The 22,422-nt window shown below is 44.4% G+C and overlaps 1 protein-coding gene across 4 annotated transcripts in view; it reads left to right on the top strand.

Moving 5' to 3' along the window:
- Window positions 1-352: 352 nt before the first annotated feature.
- slc45a3 (solute carrier family 45 member 3) overlaps window positions 353-22,422 on the top strand; it is a 31,203-nt gene continuing 9,133 nt past the window's right edge. Inside the window, exons 1-2 of one of the 4 annotated variants that reach the window (XM_023275667.3) lie at window positions 353-460; window positions 17,636-17,977. In XM_023275667.3, coding sequence (XP_023131435.1) covers window positions 17,830-17,977 — 148 coding nt within the window. In that variant the 5' untranslated portion in view covers window positions 353-460; window positions 17,636-17,829. Of the gene's footprint in view, window positions 461-12,159; window positions 13,270-17,635; window positions 17,978-22,422 lie in introns of those variants that run through there. The other 3 variants (XM_023275674.2, XM_055008699.1, XM_035950636.2) reach the window with 3 other exon arrangements.

Below are 22,422 nucleotides of genomic sequence, written 5' to 3' on the forward strand. Positions count from 1 at the left end.
AAACTGTGACCTCAGATGCTTTTAATTAATTCATGAAGATAGAAGGAAGAAAAGACAATAATTAATATCCCAAAAATGAAGAGCTCTACGGAAGTGAAACGTGTTTGTTTTCCTCCAGCTGTTAAAACATGCCACGTGTTGGGCTTCACAAATAAAAGCATGTGCGTCACTTATGAAACATTACAGGAAAAATTGCCGCATTTAATTCTGGGTAAATTTAATAGAATAATAATTCATTTTGGATGGAGATTTGTTTTATCAGAAACTATTAATTAGATATTTACCAACAGAGTAGACAGTCTTTGGTGCGTTTATTGTGAAAGCTGAAGCCGGAAGCTGCCGCCTCCATCGCCGCCAGCTTTCCTCCAGCTGCTGTTGAGCAACAGCGGAGCGTCGGGAGCGAGCGGGGAGCTGCGAGCACGGAGCTGCATGGATTTCACGGAGCTCCGCAGGACTTAAGGTGAAGTTTTACACCCGGAGAGTTCCTTTATTGGATTTAATCTGCACTGAAATGTGTCGTTAACCGTGTTTTGTTTCCTATTCGCCGGTAAAGCTAACGGTTGGAGCTACTTTAGAACTTAACGGTCGAACGGTTGAAACTTATTCATTGTGTTGCTGCGAACCGAAGCAACGGTTGGCCGCGACGGAACCGCAGTTTTTCTCTGCTTTGGTGCTTTTGTGTCTCTGCTGCTTCTTACCGCGCCGGAGACCGAGATTTTACTCCCGTCGACGTGTAGCTGGAGGAAGTAGAGCGGCGGTGTCGGAGCCCCGCGGCTGGAGGGTGAGCGGTTAGCGGGTAGTCCTAACCCAGCAGCCACTAGTCCAGGTCCTAACTGAGCAGCCGCTAGTCCAGGTCCTAACTGAGCAGCCGCTAGTCCAGGTCCTAACTGAGCAGCCGCTAGTCCAGGTCCTAACCCAGCAGCCGCTAGTCCAGGTCCTAACCCAGCAGCCGCTAGTCCAGGTCCTAACCCAGCAGCCGCTAGTCCAGGTCCTAACCCAACAACCAGGGTAGTCCAGGTCCTAACCCAACAACCAGGGTAGTCCAGGTCCTAACCCAGCAGCCAGGGTAGTCCAGGTCCTAACCCAACAACCAGGGTAGTCCAGGTCCTAACCCAGCAGCCAGTAGGCCAGGTCCTAACCCAGCAGCCAGTAGTCCAGATCCTAACCCAGCAGCCGGTAGTCCAGATTCTAACCCAGCAGCCGGTAGTCCAGGTCCTAACCCAGCAGCCGGTAGTCCAGATCCTAACCCAGCAGCCGGTAGTCCAGATTCTAACCCAGTAGCCGCTAGTCCAGGTCCTAACCCAACAACCAGGGTAGTCCAGGTCCTAACCCAACAACCAGGGTAGTCCAGATCCTAACCCAGCAGCCGGTAGTCCAGATCCTAACCCAGCAGCCGGTAGTCCAGGTCCTAACCCAACAACCAGGGCAGTCCAGATGCTAACCCAGCAGCCGATAGGCCAGGTCCTAACTCAGCGGCCGGTAGTCCTGGTCCTAACCCAGCAGAGCCGGGTAGTCCAGGTCCTAACCCACCAGAGCCGGGTAGTCCAGGTCCTAACCCAGCAGCTGGTAGTCCAGATCCTAACCCAGCAGAGCCGGGTAGTCCCGGTCCTAACCCAGCAGCTGGTAGCCCAGGTCCTAACCCAGCAGAGCCGGGTAGTCCTGGTCCTAACCCAGCAGAGCCGGGTAGTCCTGGTCCTAACCCAGCAGAGCCGGGTAGTCCAGGTCCTAACCCAGCAGCTGGTAGTCCAGATCCTAACCCAGCAGAGCCGGGTAGTCCCGGTCCTAACCCAGCAGAGCCGGGTAGTCCAGGTCCTAACCCAGCAGAAGCGTGGGTCTTTCTGGAAGTTTTTCCACTGCAGCTCCACACTCTGATGGGCTTCCAGATGCCATGGTGGCAGGAACTTCAGCGTCTCTCATGGTCCTGTAAGCTGGTCTGCTTCCACCTCCGGAGCCGTGGTTGTTGTTTATATTGTTGTTTGGCTGTAAACAGCTGTTTGGAACATGGATTTATAGATATATACATGGATATGGAGGAGGAGGTGTTTGAGGACACCTCGTTTGGAAAGTTGGATTGAATGTGGTCTGGCTTTAGATGATAATGTTGGTTGGTTTTATTTTGAAGGTTTCAGAGCCACTGGTTGTTATTTACTGACTCTAATCCTTTCCTGTTACTGCACTACCTTTGGTCAAAAGTTGTGCCTTTTCTACATTTTTACAGTTGTTGATTTGCATTTTTCTGCATCTGATAGTTGATCTGAACTCAGTTTGGAGGGTAACAGATGGGTCTGAACTAAAGTAGTAGTTTCTGAACCCAAAATGTAGTTTTAGATCCGTCAGCTGTTGATGATCACAGTGTAAATCAATCAGCTGCTATCAAACCTGATGAAATAAGTTGGTTGATGTAAACTTTCTCTTTCTGGTGCATATTTTGAAGGTTTTGAGCCACAAACAGCTAAATAGCTTCTCCAATCATTCCCGTCTTAGTCACTAAATCAGTTTCTGAAATCTGGACTCACACTTCTGGACATTTTGATAGTTGTGGGTTTAACTTTTCTTCATTTGATGCTAACTTGGATTCTCAGTCAGGTTGGAAGTGAAGCTCCAAAAAGAAAAGATGGAAAAGATTATTTTTGCACAAGAACCAAAAATTTCTTATTTTCATCAAGTGTTGGTGGTTTCTGATGTAAGTTCATCTGTTTCTACCAGGCTTGTGTCACTGTGATAGCTGGTATCTAATTTCCATAAAATGAAACAGTAAAACATGTAATCAGGTGCTTTGAATAGTTACTCTGTTAAAATATAAAATGTAAATGTGGTGAGGCTTTAAATTCTAACAGTGGTTGGTGTATTTCTAAGTTTAGGGTTAGAGTTAGGGTTAATTTCCTGAGTTTCAGAACCACTGACTGTTATAAAGCATCTCCAAATGATTCTCGTCTTATGATACGACACTAAATCTGTCATTTCCTAAATCTAGGCTCACATTTCTCCATGTTGATAGTTGTGGGTTTAACTTTTGTGCGTTTGGTAGTTTACCTGAATTCTCAGTCCGGTTGGGAACAGATGATTTTTGCACAAGATTAAAAACCAGAGGGTTAGTTTTAGATCCTTCAGCTGTTGTTAGTTGTTAGTAGCAGTTTAAATCATTTCTTGTCAACAGTTTCTACTAATGTGTCACTGTGCTAGCTCGTATCTATTATTCATAAAATACAACAAAAAACATCCTTTGTACCAATTGTTTTGAGTTAAAGTACCAAAGTTAATTCTCTAAAATGATCTCACTGTGCTGCTTTTCTCACTGTTTCCCTCTTGTGAAATTTTAGCATTAATGTAATTTTCTTGACTTTTTTCTCACATTCGTCTAGTTTTATTCCCTTTATTAGGAGAATGCAGGATCAGGAATGTAAACTACGTTTTCTAGACTTCTGAAATTTTCTGTTTGCTTTTGTGTTTGTGGATCTTTTTGGCTCATACTAGAACCTTCCAGGCTCAAAAGCACATTAAGAGGATCAAAAGGTTAAACAGTTCTAACCCATGACAGAAGGACTTCTATTGTCACTGTGACCGTGACACTGCTGCTGGACAAAGACCTCTTCAGTCTTATTTACTCTAGCCGGGAACATGGACTCTTCTCCTGAGCTCTGCTGGGATGGCAGCTCTTTTTCAGGATTTTACAAACTTAGAAGAAACCCCAAACTGCTTCTTTCCCTTTTAAGAACTAGAATCTTGTGCTGGGTACGTGGGAACACTGGTAGATTCCTGCAGTCTTTCAGGAGTCTGGTGATGGGTGACCGGGCGTCTTTACCATCAGACTGATCTCAGAGCATCTTCATTCTGATCCAGGAGGTTGTTCTGGGCTCTACAGCGATAGAAAAGCCTCGTCTCCCAGCGCTGCGGCGACGGGCTGGCTGTTCTCTGACAGTCGGATATCCCCCAGGATAATCACAGCTGGCTACTTAGGCAGACTGACGGCTTTGCAGCTTTAATCAGTCGATGGCTGTTTATCTCCACGTTTAACTGCTGCTCAATGAAACCACTTGGCTACTGCAGATGCTTTTGAAGCCCGGTGCTGGATTATGTGGTGGGTGTGAGGGGTTTTTGATGTTTTTTTTGGGCTCTTTCTAAGCTCTGTCCTCTTCAGAGCATTGTGTTCTGCTGTTGCTCCTCATATCAGGTGTAGCCGTGAACAATCACAGGTATGTGATCCGTGGTTTTTGTCTATCAGAGGGAAGAAGACGCTCAGACAACAGTCTGTTTACAGGCTTTCAGTTTTCTGTCCTAGTTTGTTCAGGTTAGTCAGGTTCTGGAGCTTTTATGTCCTAAACTGTTTTTAAAGTAGTTATTCATATAGATCAGTTTTCATAGAGGAATATGCCCTCTTTGATTTGGTGTCTCCAGGAAGTTAGATGAAACCTTGTCTGCTCTTCAGTTGGGAGGTTGCCTCGGGGTTTCTGCCTTTATGTTGACAGAATTCTCGCTGGCTGCTTCTGTTTCTTTTGTCTCTGCATGAACTCCGATTAAGCAGGAGTTCATTTGTCACATCTCTGTGGCTTATTTTGTAGTTATCTTAGGGTGACTATTCAAAGCACTTAGACCTCCAGTTACTGCTGAAATGAATGCGTCTCTTTAGAGCTAATCGTTGTACAAACACTGAGCTCATTTGTTGGAACAGGAGGGGGGAGAAGTTGTAACGATGGGGAAAAAAGTGTTAATTATTTTCATTTCATTCACTGGAGTTCAACAACCACCAGTCAGAAGCAGCACAACACCTACTGTAAGAAGGGAAATGCTGGAATACACTTTATTCAGACCAGCAGATCTCTACCAGCAGGATAACTGGCTGGTTTCCTGGATCAGAGGAGCTCCAGAGTTTTCCAGCTTTATGCAGGTCTAACAGCTTCTCTGTAGTAGTCCTCCACAGCCAGCTGGACCCAACAGAAAGACCTTCACAGGCTCCCTTAATGGGCCGGAGATAAAAGATGACAGCGACCCACCTCCTCCGTTAGCTCTGGGTTAGCATCACGGCTGCGTTCTGTTTCTGTTCACTCTCTTTATAAAATGACAGATTTAGTTTTACTGAACCTTCAGTCGGGTCGTTTCTTAAATAGTTTCAGTGGAATATCTATCCTTTTAAGATCTAGAATATCAGACCAGCTCCTGACAGTTACAGTAAAGGTTAAATAGATAAATAAAGGTCTGTGGACAGCGTTGGGGTTGACGTGCACGGCTGACTTACTGTCAGGATCAGTGTGGCATCGCGGCGTGGCGAAGCCGTGTGGGTGAACTGGTAGCGCTTCAGTTCTCTAGTGGCTCGCTGGCCGACTGCTTTTCTCTTTAATCCTAGTTTGCTGCTCTGTATTTTTGTCATTCAGACTTGAATGCACTCTCACACAAAGGGTGGAATCTGCCAACATCTTCTAAAAAACATTTAGTAAATGATGGGAGTGTAGAAGTAGTTTCATTTTCTGGCTGCTGATATTCTTCTTCCCTGTCATTTGGAAACTCAGTTATAAAAGCATCCATTCTTCCTGTGCACTCAGACAATATATGACTACGACCAGTTAGTTGTGTCAGAATGCCGTCCAGTACTTTGTCATTTAGGTTTGGAAGTCTGGAGGTGTTTTCAGGCAGAATGCAGAGAGGTTTAGCTCTCATTTTAGTCTCAACAGTTTGACTTCTGAATAGTTTTTATGTTTTCAGTTTTTTTCTTCAGACTGATGCGAGAACTCATCGGGAACTCCACATGTTTCTCTAACTTTCTTCCAGTCTGGCTCCTTTTTGTTTTTCATCTCTGGATATTGAATATTTGTGTTCTTCAGACGTCCACCTCTCTGTCCTGGTCTTTAACATGTCACTGTCTGGGTTTCATTAAGGAATGATATCAGTCTCACAGGTTTGATCCAGATGTTGACAGAGAGACACAGATTATGATGAACTGATGTTGTTCCCGATTCATCAAATAACCAATCATCTCATTTACAAAAATCATAGCAGGAACTGACCTTTTACCTTCCGTTGAAGACTTCAAAATATATTTTAATGTCAAAAAGCAGTGAAGAGCTCCTTTTGGACAGAGATCTGGAGATACTCCCAGTTATAAAGGAGCATATTAAACCAGATTTAAACACCATAAGACAGCATAGTTTACACCAGAACCTGCTGAGTTATAGGAGGGGATGACTGATGTTCTAATGAAGAAGACTGATAGTCAGTAAAAATGAAAATAACACAAACTCCAACACAAAACTTTGTTGAAATGTCTTATTTCTGTCTTACATTAATAGAGAACTATCTGTACTATATAGAGAATAAAGAGAAACTACAGTTACCTGCATGGGATGGTACCTGTCCAATAATTAACAAAATTAGTCATCATCAGATAAAAATATGCCTTCTCTCATATAGTAGGCAAAGAAAGTCACTAAACTAAATAGAAATAAGAAGCTGTTCAATCTGATCTGAGGCTGTGTTGGTAGCTGACAGCGAGCAGTGGATCCTCCTATAAGAAGCTCATTTTGATGGATGAATAGATGGATGGATAGATGGATGGATAGATGCATAGTTGGATGAATGGATGGATGGATGATAGATGCATAGATGGATGGATGGATGGATGGATGCATGCATGGATGGATGAATAGATGGATGGGTGGATGAATGGATGGATCGCTTTATTTAGAGCTAAAGTCTGAAGAACTGTTAAATTGTCCTCCTGATAAGGACCTTTGGCAGACCAATAAATAAAATAAAACCTCCTAAAATACGCTTCACCAACGAGCTGTTGGTCCCTCTGCACATCCCTCCCAGTCTGTAGCAGAATGAAACAGCACCACCTATGGGTCCTCACGAGGGTCAAATTATGGGAAGCTTTAGATTACAGGTCATGAAGTTCCCACAATGAAAAAGCAGCTCTACCTTCTAACTTCCTGTTAGGTAGCAGCTATCTGGGCAGATCGGAGCTCTTCTGCAGTGAGCCTGGAAGAAACAATAAATAATAACAAAATAATGCTGGAAGAAACAATAAATAATAATAAAATAATGCTGTAAGAACCAATAAATAATAATAATAAAATAAAGCTGGAAGAAACAATAAATAATAAAATAAAGCTGTAAAAAACAATAAATAAAATAAAGCTGTAAGAAACAATAAATAATAAAATAAAGCTGTAGAAACATGTCTGAATGACTGAAGGATGGTTCTTTAATTACTAGATGTTCCATATTTCATGTCAGGAAAGAGATTTGGATTCATGAAATCTCCAGATAGGTGCAAACTATGACCTCATAAATTCACTTTTTGTCTGAACCTACCCTTCAGATGGTTGGTTTCTGGAATCAGGACGTCTCTTTGAAGTTTTACTGGCTGATCCGTTGCTGATAGGACAAACGCTGCAGAAAGCTTTTTATCGTACCAGAGAGAGCTGCAACATGAAGCTAGTAGGTCAGCTCCACCTAACCCTAACCCACTCCACTGATGTCCTCTGGACTAACAAACACAAGACAAAAGGACAAGAATCAGAAAATCACCAAAGGTGCCTTTAATAGGACCGAGTTCCAGCTGGATCTTTCAGGACCTTTCAGTACCTTTCAGAACCTGTCAGGACCTTTCTAGACCTTTCTGGACAATTCAGGGCCTTTCTGGACCTTTCTGGGTCTTTCAGGACCTTTCTGCTTTACCTAGCAACAGGTAAAACAGCTCAAAAACTGTACAACTGTAACAGAATGTTACAGACCTTCTGGTCTTCAGACACTGTGGTCCTCAGACCTTCTGGTCCACAGACCTTCTGGTCCTCAGACGTTCTCCATGGGGAGCAGGACTCAGTCAGATGTTTGCTACAGATATTTTCCCTCTCTCTTTGAGTCCCTCTGCCAGTCGCTGAAGCCCTAGAGTGAGTAAAATTACAAGATGTAGAAAAGGTGAATCTGATGAGGCGTTTAACGCCAGAATTCTGAATGAGCCTCCTCCTGATTTCTACTTAGATTCCCAGGAAACAGCGATCCAAAGGGACAGAAAGGTTTTCCAACTTGATTTAGCTTCTTTGAAGATTGTCTGTGAATGGGAGGGTTAGTATATTATATTATTATCCGACACCAGCGTTCTTTCATGTAGCGGCTGAAGGGATGCTGCTGGAGGAGACCTTAGATATGTGAGACGCTCTGAAAGAATCATGGTTCAAGTCAATATGCATGGGAGGCCTTTGATGACACACACACACACACACACACACACACACACACACACACACAGCTAATGGATTTGCTGTTCCACCCGTGTTGATGGTAAATGATGCCATGTTTGTAGGACATGGGGCATGATTAAAATGAAGGAAGAAAAGATTTATCTTGATTGTTCATTTCTTTTTGTTGGCAGAGCTGATGATTGACATTTGTTTTCCCCATCAGAAGGCCCAGAGTCGCCCTCTGCCTCTCTAGCCGGCATTTATGGTTTGGGCACACAGCGATAGGAGCGCTCTAAAAGCTTCCTGTTGTGTTTCTATAATGCTGCTTTTATGTTTTCTGAAGGAGCGACGACGGTACATATGATTACAGCAGCAGAACTCTTCCTGACTACGGCAGGATGTTTATTAGAGATGATTTAAACTGTGTGTGTGTTTTACAATCTGGTTTGTGTGTGTCTGACTGAGGCATTAATCGTTGCTCTTTGGGGCTCCTTGGGGCTCCTCTGGGCTCTTTGGGGCTCTTTGGGGCTGCTCGGGGCTCTTTGGGGCTCTTTGGGGCTCTTTGGGGCTCCTTGGGGCTCTTCGGGGGTCCTTGGGTCTCCTCGGGGCTCCTCGGGGCTCTTTGGGGCTCCTCGGGGCTCTCTGGGGCTCCTCAGGGCTCTTTGGGGCTCCTCGGAGCTCTTCGGGGCTCCTCGGGGCTCCTCTGGGCTCCTTGGGGCTCCTCGGGGCTCACTGGGGCTCTTCGGGGCTCCTTGGGGCTCCTCGGGGCTGTTTGGGGCTCTTCAGAGCTCCTCGGGGCTGTTTAGGGCTCCTCGGGGCTCCTCAGCGCTCCTCGGTGCTCCTTGGGGCTCCTCGGGGCTCTTTGGGGCTCCTCGGGGCTCCTCGGGGCTCCTTGGGGCTCTTCGGGGCTCTTTGGGGCTCCTCGGGGCTCACTGGGGCTCTTTGGGGCTCCTCGGGGCTCCTTGGGGCTCTTCGGGGCTCTTTGGGGCTCCTCGGGGCTCACTGGGGCTCCTTGGGGCTCCTCAGGGCTCCTTGGGGCTCTCTCTGTACCTGGACTGCTCTGAATGATCTGTGAACCAGTGGGATCTGGTCATTCTCATTGATCTCTGAAGGATTTTTGTTTCCAGCTTCCTGTCTGCTTTCTGCTGATCTGACCAATAGATGACCTTCTTTGTCCAAACGCCCAAAGCTTGACTTTAGTTCTGAGCCATTTATACAGATTTAAACAGCCTCTTCCAGTAGAGGATATATACAGTATGTATGAAGTCCATTAGCCCTAATGTCAGATGATTATTCCTCTCTGTTTGCAGGTTACAGCTGGTCCAGATGTTGGATTCTGTTATTTATTTATGAATCTGATGAAAACTTGTCGGTAATTTAACTGTACGTAAAGCTACACTTCTGCTTGTCTGGTTCTATGTGCAGTTTTTCCTTATGTTCATATACATGTTGAGAACTTTAGAATGTTTTGTTCTTTTATTTTTTCCTGAAGCTTTATTTTTATTCATGTTTTTTGACGCCCTCGCTAGAGCTGCTGTTCTGTTCCAGAGCTGCTTGAGTTGTTTTTCTTCACTATGTTAAAGGATAGCAGCCTTCTGGGGGGTTTATGCCTCCAATCAGTGAAATCATGACTGAAGCATTCTGTTATCCGTCCTTCTATTCTTATAAACGTGATATCTGCCAAACACCTTGAGGGAATTCCTTCAGATTTGGACTTGAGGGTTACCTGATTAGAATTTGGTAGAGAAAGGTTGAGGTTAATGTGAACTCACAAACCTCAAGAATTTCTGGACTAAGTTTGACAAATTATTAAAGCGATAAAGCGATGATGTTATATATCCCAAAGGTCAGCTTCATTGTGCGTTCATAATGTTCTGGCCAATATTCAAAGCCATAAATCAGATTGTTACCATATTTCATCAGAGGCTGACTTGGTCAAACTAATCTTTGATGTTTATTTATTCACGTCCTTCAAAGTTTTCCCTCCATGTGAGTATTCTGGACTGACATGAATGTAAACTGCTTTAAACTCCACTGTGGTAGTTGCTTCTGTTTTTCCCAGATTTCTGAGATTCATTGAATGCTAAAACTGACAGTAACCCATGATAATACCAGAGAGATATCCCATAGCACACTGGAAACCAGATTCTGTGGAGGAACTCTGGAGGGAAACTGTTCAAACTGGACTTGTTGTTTTCCTGGTTGCTCTGAGTTGATCATCTTCTCTCTGGAGCGTCTATGACTGGTCCTTTATGGGATGTAACACTGTGCCTCTCAGCTTTAACATTTCATAATTTAATTTTAATTATTTATGATTTTGTGGCAGCTGTGAAGGTTCTTGTGCAACAGATGGCTGAGTAGAAGTAAAACCCTGATGAGGGACTAGATGGACCAGCTATGTTCTGTCCTGGTGTAGATAACTCCTGGAGATGGTCATTGGAGCAGTGCTAATTGTGAAGCTGTACATGTTTAAAATCTATTACACGTGTTTAAGCATCTCCATCACGTATTTACTTAAAGGTTAATTTGCTGTGGAGGCTCTCAGTGACTGATTGATCCTTCATCCAATCCTTGGTGCTGTGTGTAATGTGGGTGACATTTATGCTTTATTGGGTCCCTGCTGCTGTGCCAGGACTGTAGTGGTCCTAGAGTTTATTCCTGATGCTCTTTTTGGGTTTCCTTGGTTTATCAAAGCAGAGAGTGGTGTGTTGGAGCTTATTATGGGCATGCTGGGTTTTTGGAAAAGGCTACCATGGAATTAAAGCCTTGTTGGACTGCATCTGTAGCCAGAGCTGGACTCTTATTCTGTTAACAATAGAAACACCATGCAGCACAGAAACAAAGGAGAAAGTTCACACTAAGTTTTATTTTTGTAGTATCAGCTGATGGGGGAGCAGAGAAACATGTAGACAGAGCTGTCTGCTGGTTGGAGAACATTAGGGTCTGGAATGTCTGGAACTGGAGGTTCTGAGGTGTCTGGGCTGCTTCTGTCTGTGAATATCTCATTATTCTGACTTCCATACTGTTTCCTAGATTCACAGTGAAAAACTTTTGCTCTCAGTTAATTATTAGACCACTGTTGGCTGTGAAACGTCATATTGAGACTTCGGGTGGGTAATTACACACCAATGAGAAAATCTACATTTGCCAACTATTTCAAAGGAAGGGCAGTGTTCTGACTTCTAAATATATCTAAACCAAAATGTTGGAGAGGAGGAAACATTCTCGGTACGTTAGGACAGTCTGAATGAGTTTTTCCACAACGGGATTCTCAAAATAGTCTTAATTCCAGGCAGAGTTCTGCCAGCAGCCGCTTCCCCGCTCTGGAGATTCCTTAAAGCCAGTCGTAGTCTAATGACATTACTCAACACCCCACCCACTACCCACTACCACCATCCAATACCCACTACCCTCCCACTAACACCCCACTCCCCACCATGGTGCTCCACTCTTCCTCTCTCTGTTATCAAATTAAAAGGTTTTCTCTAGAGGGCCGGTCTGCAGGCTAGTAGTGTGTGTGTACGTGTGCGTGTGTGTGCGTGTGTGTGTCTACTCAAAAACACTTTCTTTGCTGGCTGAGCCGGTGAACCAGGAGGAGGTTCGGGGAGTCCGTCTACAGGAAGTCCTCCTGGAGCTTCACTAAGTCTTCTCTGGAAGAAGCAAGGTAATCAGAGGGTGGATAACTGCCCCTGCCCTGATAGGCAGCTGAACATGATGCTGGGTCAGGGGGTATAATCCAGAACTTTTAGGGGGTGGTTACAGATGCTGGGTCAGGGGGTATAATCCAGAACCTTTAGGGGGTGGTTACAGATGCTGGGTCAGGGGGTATAATCCAGAACCTTTAGGGGGTGGTTACAGATGCTGGGTCAGGGGGTATAATCCAGAACCTTTAGGGGGTGGTTATAGATGGTGGGGGAGTGGCCTCGCTGTGGGGTGTTAGATGATATCAAGTTGTTCTTTGTTTCCTCTTTCTCTCCTGCTGTTCAACACAGGTTCTGTAAACTTCACATCGGCCACGTTTACATGAGACCTTTAATTCCTCTTTAATTCGGAATTAAAGTTAATTCTGCTTTAAAATCTCCTTGTAAACACTTAATTTCGAATTAAAAAGTTAATTCTGAATAAACTTAATTCCGAATAAACTGCCTGGTTTATTCCGATGTTAATTCCGAAAAAAACTAATTCCTGTGTACGTTCTATTCATGTATACAGTTAATTCCGCTTTAGTTAATTCCGGTCATTCTGCGCATGCTTGGCTCTTCACGTAGCGATGACGTAGCGACGTACACAGCTTGGTCATCTGCCTCCCTTCTCTGGTATTCTATCTCTCTTCTCCTTCTCAAGTGACGCAACAGAAGTAGTACGCCAATGTCGAGTTGCTGTTTCAAAACGACAATAAAAAGCAAAGCGAAAAGCTTGCTTATTAGTTGTTCCTCCATGTTGTTGGGGAAGAGAAATGCTGTGGCAAATGGAGTTTGTTTTCTTCCAGTAAACAGGGATACGTCACGTCCACTCCCTGTCCAATCAGAATCCTTTCCAATGCCCAAGCATTAAAGCGGAATTAAGGAAGGGGATAAACGTGCGGTCCATGTAAACCTTAATTCGGAATTAATATTTCCATGTAAACGCAAAGCACAAAACTTTAAGTCCGAATGAGTTAATTCCGAAATAATAATTCCGAATTAAAAAACTTCATGTAAACGTGGCCATCTTGGATCAAGGTTTCAGCTTTGGTCTGAATTTTTGCCTTTCAGACAAATCTTGAGGGGAAACAAGTCATTTTTGAGACAGATACAGACAGACAGCAACCAGCAGGATTCTTCAAGTGCTTTGGGATTTTCCCAATTCCCACCTCATGGGCAGAGCCTCAGAAAGAGGGGAGGAAGGGAGGAGAATAATGGAGGAGGTGGAGAGAGGAGGGAACAGAATGAAACAGGATTTATAAAAAGAGACTCTTGTTGAAGCAGGTGGTCAAAGTGTTGGTGCAGATTTACTGTGATTGAATAAAGAGCAAACAGCCTTTAAAATAGATTAGATGCTCAGTTTTCAGCAGTACTAGTCTGTAGATGAGCCTTTTCAGCTTCGTTGGTCGGTGAGTATCATTTTCACTACTGACTCCTTTGTTGCTCATTATTTTATTTGGTTTAAATTTTCTCACACCGTCTTGATTCTGGACAGAAGGCCAAAGGTGCAAATGTTTGAAATGTGCAGGATAAAAGTCCCTTCCTTATAAATAATAGGAGGGTTTCAGCTCTGTAATGGCATGAAGGATTCTTAGATGCTATCATTCAGCCAAGCGAGGGGAAACTTCCTGAATGTGATTGTTGTGAAAGGTCAGCTGAGTCTGTTTGATTAAAATTATACAGCTGCTAATTTATGTTTTGACTCCCTGATGTGACATTTTACCATTTTGTCTCTGTAAGTAAGGGAAGTCAGACAGATTCAGGATCATAATGCAGGTAAAACAAACAGGGCTCCATTAATAATTCCACGTACAAAACTAATGTCATGGGTTTTTTTGTTTGTTTTTTTTTCCAATTTGAAAAGCAATTTTTAAACCTCTCATTGTGCTTCAGCAAGAGTTTTAGCCATGGGTGAGTGGATTAGAGAAGGAACAGAAACTGGCAGAGCGTCAGTAATTGTAGTAAAATAAATGTTTCTATGTTGCTGAATAGAAGTACCTTCTCACTGGCTGTTAATTAAACCTAATTAAGATTCTGACTGCTCTATGAAATAAATGTAAACACACCTGATCAAGGTTGAATGAAAACTCATTAGCGTTTGGATTCCCTCCTGTTCACCCTTTCACCTCAGTACAAAAGGCCTCCAGTGAGCGGAGATGTTAGGGTCATCAGCCCATTGATCACTGGAGGGTTAGGGTCATCGGCCCATTGATCACTAGGGGGTTAGGGTCATCGGCCCATTGATTACTGGAGGGTTAGGGTCATCGGCCCGTTGATCATTAGAGGGTTAGGGTCATCGGCCTGTTGATCACTGGAGGGTTAGGGTTATAGGCCTGTTGATCACTGGAGGGTTAGGTTCATCGGCCGATTGATCACTAGAGGGTTAGGGTTATTGGCCCATTGATCACTGGAGGGTTAGGGTCATCAGCCCGTTGATCACTGGAGGGTTAGGGTTATCGGCCCGTTGATCACTGGAGGCTGCTGGGCTGAACTCTGCTGCTCTCCATTGTGGTGCTATTTCATGGGCCAGTATGATAGCACTTCCTCCCTAAGGCTTCATTCTCTGGTTTGGACAGAGGCTTCCCTCGGCTCATCCTCGTGCGCTAATCTCTTTTGTTGACTACTCAGTGCAAACAGACTGAAATGTTGTCTGGGTGTTGCAGTATATAGACTAAAGTATCTACAGTGTAAATTTTGAAAGGCATTGCTTCATTTATTGATGTAATCATTTCAAACACAACTGTTTTCAGACATTTGCACAATTCAAACGACGTAATTAGACGTGAGTTGGCTGGGAGCAGTGATAACTGACTCAGACGTTTCCATGTAATAAAACTGTTTCAACTTAAATTTGCACAAACCCCAGGGCTTTCTGAAGGTTCTTCATAAATGTGTGGAGATGAGAGGAGATTGAGAGTCAGCAGCAGAAAAACAGCCAGATTTCTGATGAGCTCTGAGTTGGAGCTGAACAGAAGCACATACACATGGTTGAATCATCTATTTCTACTTTGCAAACAGCTAATGAACAGTTGGTAAATTGTCTGTTTGGGGTGAATACACACAAATGGTTCTTTGCACATTTGTACAAATGATCCAAGGAAACATTTGCCTCACTTTCTTTCAGAATGTGTTAAATCTGAGTTTTATTGCAGCCTCTGAAGGCATTAAAAAGTTTAACTTATAGTTTAGGCTGTAGAGTTGTTTGTGTAGATGATGCAGGAGTTAAAGAAAACAGCAGCTGATAAAGCAGTTGATGTCTAATACAGTGAAAGCAGTTGAACTGGCTTTTAAAGAACAAGAGAGAAAAGCTATTCATTAATTTTGACTCACCAATGCTAATCGGGTCAAGACTTAAGCAACCATTCCATTTACTAAACGCTGGAATCTGACTGCATTCAGACAGCCGTGGCTGCTCAGGTAGACAAATCAGATTTGTCTTTTCGTGCCACTGGGGACCCTTCTGTTTTCAGTGAGAAGTCTGACAGGAGAATCAGCTGCAGCAGAAAGCTTCACGCTGAGAGTCAGAACCACAGCGGCATTGCCAGTCGTGGGCAGATATGTCAAAAAGGTCCTCTTAGAATGCAGGTCAGAGATGAAGCTGACCTCACGGTGGAGGGAGGATGAGGAAGAAATGCAGAGGAGACGGTCAGAGAGTCTGTGGGTAGGGGTTTGTAGCGTCCAGACGGGCCGAGGGGGCAAAGGCTGGTCCCCTGATGGGTGTCTTTCAGTGTGCCCAGGCTGGTGGGAATGAGATGTGACGGGTGTGAAATGGTCCTCTCCCTCAGTGACCTGGTCGGTCTGGCCTGCTAACACTGTGGCATTGTCCTCCAGATTCTCAAAGAGCCTCTTAATAACTGAGATGGGAATGTATGAATGCCTGATAACTCTGATGGCATTGGTGATGACATTCAGTTAACGTCTTCGATTATAAAGACGGCACAAGAGATTTTAGATGGACGAGTCGCAGTGCCCCGAGCCTCTGATTCCTTTAGAAGGTAGCATGTCTTCTGTTTAGCTGCTGTATCTGCTTTTTTTTGACACGTTTCCCAATGGAAGAGGTTTTTTTTAATTGAACAATGCACATGTCATTGAAATACTGGCTGAACACACAGCTGAGCACATTTCTGTGAAGAACCGAGTCCTGTTAGAGCTGATGACATCCATTTTGTTTGCTGGGAGAGAACAGATGGGCAGCATTGGCAGAGAAATTTCACACCAAATGCAAATATAGCACCTTGTTGTTTTTATGTTTGCGGCTGTTCTGACCGTTCTTGCTCTTCCCCTCTGCTTTAAAAGAACACGCCTCATTGGTGGATGATGACGATAATGGCTATCTTGGATTTTTTTTTTTTTTTTAATTTTATTTTTACTCTCTGAGCTTAGAAGCAGTGCAGTGATATATTTCACGAGGACTTGTTGCCTCCCATACTTCTCCTCAGGGTAAATCTTTCAGTTTGTGTAAAATTCAGAATTAAAGCCATTCCTTTGACCCTTCAGTCAGCAGAAGACTGCCTTATTTGGCTCATTTTGTGCTTTTGGTTTCTGACAGTAAAGGCTAATGCACACCTCCAGTTTCTGGTAGACAGGTGTGTAGGAGGAGATGTCCATAGGTAAGAGAAGAGAGAACTCCTGCACACCGTCCTTTTACTTACAATTCCAGGTAACTGAAACGTTTTAGATCTTTATTCACCAATATTTTGTGTTTCTAATAAAGTTTATTGCAGGTAAAAAGATGCTTTATCTTCTTTTATCTGGACTTTCCTTTTTTCAAATGGATCAGAATAGAATCAGCCCAGCAGGGTGGAGCAGATTAGGAGTGGATAGGGATAGGATGAGCACTTGGTATCTTTACAACAAGGCTTGTCATGGAGAATGTCAGGTATTGTCACTGGAAAAACGATCCCCTTAAGGCGTGGTTGACTTCTCTGCCAGTATGCAGAAAATAAGAAGGAGACAGCTGTTGTGGTTCACCTTAGTTTGTCTTGGAGTCATGTGTGGATGCAGCTCAACTTGAAATGAATCATCCTGGCAGCACTGTAGATGACTTAACTCTAGCATATTCTACTGTATAACATCATCCCTTCCACCAGAGACTTGATTTAGCCTCCAGTTTTCTACTTTTTCTCCAGTGAATGTCTTCTCAGGTGCCAGAGACTGTCTCGAGCATTCAGCTCAACAATAGTAGTAATCCACAGAAAGATTGTGGAAGGAGGACTCTCCAATGTGACTAAAGCTGCAATCAGAGCTTAATAATACACATAATGACAGGTCAGCCGAGGGAAGGGAGGATTCTAGATCCACCCACTAATACTGGTGTTACCAAGGAGAAGTAAAATGGAGAAAGAAGGGAGATTAAAACTTTGATTCTTTCTTTAAATCCCTGAATAAAGTAAGTAAAACAGCACCGGGATAAAGAACTCTTGTGCTAAACGTTTTGCTCCCTCTCTCCAGCTGACTCATCTCCTGGTCGGTCTGTTGTTGTTCCTGAAGCTGAGGAGCAGAGAAAACATCTCTATCACTGCGTTAAACTGTTAGAGCTGTTTCCATGTTCCTGGAAAATCTGTGGAATCTGCATGGATTAGATTGTGCTGTGAGAAAGCTGTCACTGCTGACGTTCCCTATGCATCCAGGTGTAGTAACCTGGGGATGACCCGTCTAACACGGCATGCCAGAGCCCTGACTCACATGTCCTGACAGTCCTAATGACATGCGAACGCCCTGCAGAAAGCTGTGGGTCGCATCTGAACCTTTCTAAACTCATTTCCTCGTCTTCAGTTCCAGAATGCTGACAAGAGGATGAATCCTCTGGGTCGTCTGAGACATCCACGTGTCTTTGCTGCTGTCCCTCCCCGACAGGCCTCCGGTCCCACTGGGCCTCCATCTGCCTCCCAACACTCCCCCCCCAGCCCCCGGCCCTCCCAGTAGCGGCTGTCCCAGAGGGGAGGAAAGGCGAGCCGGCCCCCGTAAATATGCCTGGATGGAGGTCTCAGTGGCGTCTCGTCCTGCTGAACTCCCTGACCTGTGGCCTGGAGATCTGTGTGGCAGCTGGGATCACATACGTGCCACCGCTGCTGCTGGAGGCCGGAGTGGAGGAGCGCTACATGACCATGGTGCTAGGTAAGCCTGGAGGAGGGGTCTAATTACTGGGCCTCTGGTTGCACATTCTGTCTTTTTCTGACAAGGCATTCATTAAACATGAAAGGCAAAGGTAGGACTGGGCTCGGTCACATGCACGCACATTTGCACATGCACTCTGCGGGAAAGCTGGGATTTAGCTATCTAACCTATGTCCGTTTAATGACTACATACGTAACCATAATGTTTCTCATGAATGTTTCAGAGGATAGATTTTCATAGCTATATGTCTCTGTCCATCTATCCATCTATCTATCTATCTATCTATCTATCTATCTATCTATACGTCCATCCATCCATCCATCATCCATCCATACATCCATCCATCATCTATCTATCTGTCTGTCCGTCCGTCCGTCCATCCATCTATCTGTCTATCTATCTATCCATACATCCATCCATCATCTATCTATCTATCTATCTATCTATCTATCTATCTATCTATCTATCTATCTATCTATCTATCTATCCATCCATCATCCATCCACCCATCCACCCATCCATCCATTCATCTATCCATCCATCTATTCATCCATCCATGTATTCATCCATCTATTCATACATCCATGCATCCATTCATCCATCTATCCATCCATTCATCCATCCATCCATCTATTCATCCATCCGTGGATTCCATCCATCCATCCATCCATCCATCCATCCATCCATCCATCCATCATCCACCCATCCATCCATCCATCCATCCATCATCCACCCATCCATCCATCCATCCATCCATCATCCACCCATTCATCCATCCATCCATCCATCCATCCATCCATCCATCATCCACCCATCCATCCATCCATCCATCCATCCATCCATCCATCCATCCATCCACCCATCCATCCATCATCCACCCATCCATCCATCCATCCATCCATCCATCATCTATACACCGCTTAATCCTCACTAGGGTCGCGGGGGGGGCTGGAGCCTATCCCAGCTGACTCGGGCGAAGGCAGGGGACACCCTAGACAGGTCGCCAGTCTGTCGCAGGGCTACATATATAGACAAACAAGCACTCACACATTCACACCTACGGGCAATTTAGAGTAGTCAATTAACCTCAGCATATTTTTGGACTGTGGGAGGAAGCCGGAGTACCCGGAGAAAACCCACGCATGCACAGGGAGAACATGCAAACTCCATGCAGAAAGATCCCGGGAAAGCCGGGACGCGAACCAGGGACCTTCTCGCTGCAAGGCGAAAGTGCTAACCACTACGCCACTGTGCAGCCCACCCATCCATCCATCCATCCATTATCCATCCATCTATCGTTATGAGGCCTATCAAAAAGTATCATTTTATCTTCAACAGTCTGGATGCTGTGCTTGCTGTGGTTACATAAAACTGAAGTAAATTCACTTTGATAACAGCTTGAACTTCTTGAGAAGTTTTGTGTATCAGAACGTCGTCTCCCAGGAGTGTTTTAGTGAACTGATATGTGACCGGGTCCAGTGGAAGCCACTTTAGAGGCGATTGGGGGTGGGATGGAGCCTCAGGGCTCTTCTCTTCTTTCCCATTCAGGTCATAAAGACATAATTGAGGGCTTCACAGAAATTAGTGGCTGAATCACCTGTTGTTTTGTTGGCATGGTAATCAGGTGCTATTTGAAAGGCAGCAGGAGAGAAAATTGCCTGAGGAAGAGGCCCTCTCTGGAGTGTTGCTTCTTAATGTTCTTGTACTACAGATCGGATCAGACAGTGAAAAACCAGGACTTCACTGAATGAATCTTTCTGCTTGCTAGCACACATTTTCCCTCACAGATCTGTTGTCTTGGTTAGAAGGAGCAACAGGTGGAAAACGCAAAATCCAACTCAAATCAAAACCGTGTCAACCACTTTAGTCATACAAAGTACAAAGCTTTTTTTTGAACATTTCTGCATTCCATTATACACTATATTGCCAAAAGTATTCGCTCACCCATCCAAATAATCAGACTCAGGTGTTCCTATCACTTCCATGGCCACAGGTATATAAAATCAAGCACCTAGGCTGCAGACTGCTTTTACAAACATTTGTGAAATAATGGCTCGCTCTCAGGAGCTCAGTGAATTCCAGCGTGGAACTGTGATAGGATGCCACCTGTGCAACAAATCCAGTCGTGACATTTCCTGGCTCCTAAATATTCCACAGTCAACTGTCAGCTGTATTATAAGAAAGTGGAAGTGTGTAGGAACGACAGCAACTCTGCCACCAAGTGGTAGGCCACGTAAACTGACGGAGCGGGGTCAGTGGATGCTGAGGAGCATAGTGCCAAGAGGTGGCCAACTTTCTGCAGAGTCAATCGCTGCAGACTTCAAGCTTCATGTGGCCTTCAGATTAGCTCAAGAACAGTGCTTCAGCACAGAGCTTCATGGAATGGGTTTCCATCGCCGAGCAGCTGCATCCAAGCCATACATCACCAAGTGCAATGCAAAGCGTGGGATGCAGTGGTGTAAAGCAGCCACCACTGGACTCTAGAGCAGTGGAGACGCCTTCTCTGGAGTGACCAATCACGCTTCTCCATCTGGCAATCTGATGGACCAGTCTGGGTTTGGTGGTTGCCAGGAGAACCATACTTTTCGGACTGCATTGTGCCAAGTGTAAAGTTTGGTGGAGGGGGGATTATGGTGTGGGCTTGTTTTTCAGGAGCTGGGCTTGGACCCTTAGTTCCAGTGAAAGGAACTCTGAATGCTTCAGCATACCAAGACATTTTGGACAATTCCATGCTCCCAACTTTGTGGGAACAGTTTGGAGCTGGTCCTTCCTCTTCCAACATGACTGTGCACCAGTGCACAAAGCAAGGTCCATAAAGACATGGATGACAGAGTCTGGTGTGGATGAACTTGACTGGCCTGCACAGAGTCCTGACCTCAACCCCATAGAACACCTTTGGGATGAATTAGAGTGGAGACTGAGAGCCAGGCCTTCTGGTCCAACATCAGTGTGTGACCTCACAAATGTGCTTCTGGAAGAATGGTCAAAAATTCCCATAAACACACTCCTAAACCTTGTGGACAGCCTTCCCAGAAGAGTTGAAGCTGTTCTAGCTGCAAAGGGTGGACCAACATCATATTGAACCCTATGGATTAGGAATGGGATGTCACTTACGTTCATATGCCAGTCAAGGCAGGTGAGCGAATACTTTTAGCAATATAGTGTATCTGTGGATTATGTGAGGAACCATGAAGGGTGGTTTGCTGTGGACAGATATTGTGCCTCGTGCAGCAGCAGATGTTCTGGACGATAGGCAGCATTATGTCTCGCTAACATGTAATTCACTTTGGCCTCTGCTGGTGTATTTTTGGCTCACTCGCCTCAGACTTTTCAGTCTATCTATAGTAAGAATTTACCAAAACTATGTGGAAGCCTCTACAATGCAAATGGAATCACGGACATGGTTTTTTTAAATCCTAGGTCGTCTTGGTGCTCTGGATTAGTGCCAGACATCGCCCGAATGGTGTATGTATATCTGTACACTTTAACTGAATTTACTTCTGAGTGGTGTGAATAGCAGCTTTATCCTGAGTCCATCTCCATGGTCCTGTCTGAAGGCTGCTCTTCATCTTCTTGTGACTACAGATGGTAGATAGAAGAAGACTCCGTGTGCAGAACTTTCTATTCAAGCCTAAACATTTAACAATTTACACTTTTACGCTTCAGTTTCTGCAACAGCTGCTGGTGATATAAAGAAAAATGATTTCATTGTAGAGTTCTTCCAAAACTGTGAGCCAATCTGAAAGCAGCTCGGCCTAATTCTCATCTCCCTGCATTATAATGGAGTGGCGGAGAGTTATTTGAATGAAGATAGATATTGTGTCTGGTGGAAACTTAGAGCAAATTTCCCAAAGTAGTCGTGTCAGGCTTTTTGGTGCTAGGATTAGGGTTAGGGTTAGCTAACCCTCCATTAAAAGTAAGAAAATCGAAAATAAATTTAAAAAGTACTAAAACCAATTAATTTGACTAAAAAATCATGAGTTTCAAAAATGTTAGGATCAAGTTAAAAACCCAAGTTACATTAATTTAAACCCAGCTAGGAATGGATACCACGGGACCAGAGCTACCATTGGGGCTTGAATCTGGGTCCTCTGCTCCAAGGGCTGACGTCCTACCTGGTGAGCTATTTCTCCCATGGTTTTAATCCTTGATTTCAACCCTATGGGATGCCAGAATGGAAAATGTGGTCCAAGTAAGAAAGTCGCCCTCGGGGCTTGAAGTCAGGTCTCTGCATCTAAAGTCCTGTAACCATCCAGGTGAGCTAATCTCTGCCTTCTGTTCAAATGTTAAATTTTTATAAAATCATTAAAATTTTAAAAAAGTTTCAAAAAAATAAAAATATAGGGGAGGGGGGTTGGGGTTAGGGAATGGAAGGGGTAGGGGTAGAAAAAACTATGGGGGGGTTAGGGTTAGGAAATGGGAGGGGTAGCGTTAGAAATAAATAA

The sequence above is a fragment of the Amphiprion ocellaris genome, chromosome 3 (genome assembly GCF_022539595.1).
Source record: "Amphiprion ocellaris isolate individual 3 ecotype Okinawa chromosome 3, ASM2253959v1, whole genome shotgun sequence".
Taxonomy (NCBI): Eukaryota; Metazoa; Chordata; class Actinopteri; family Pomacentridae; genus Amphiprion; species Amphiprion ocellaris.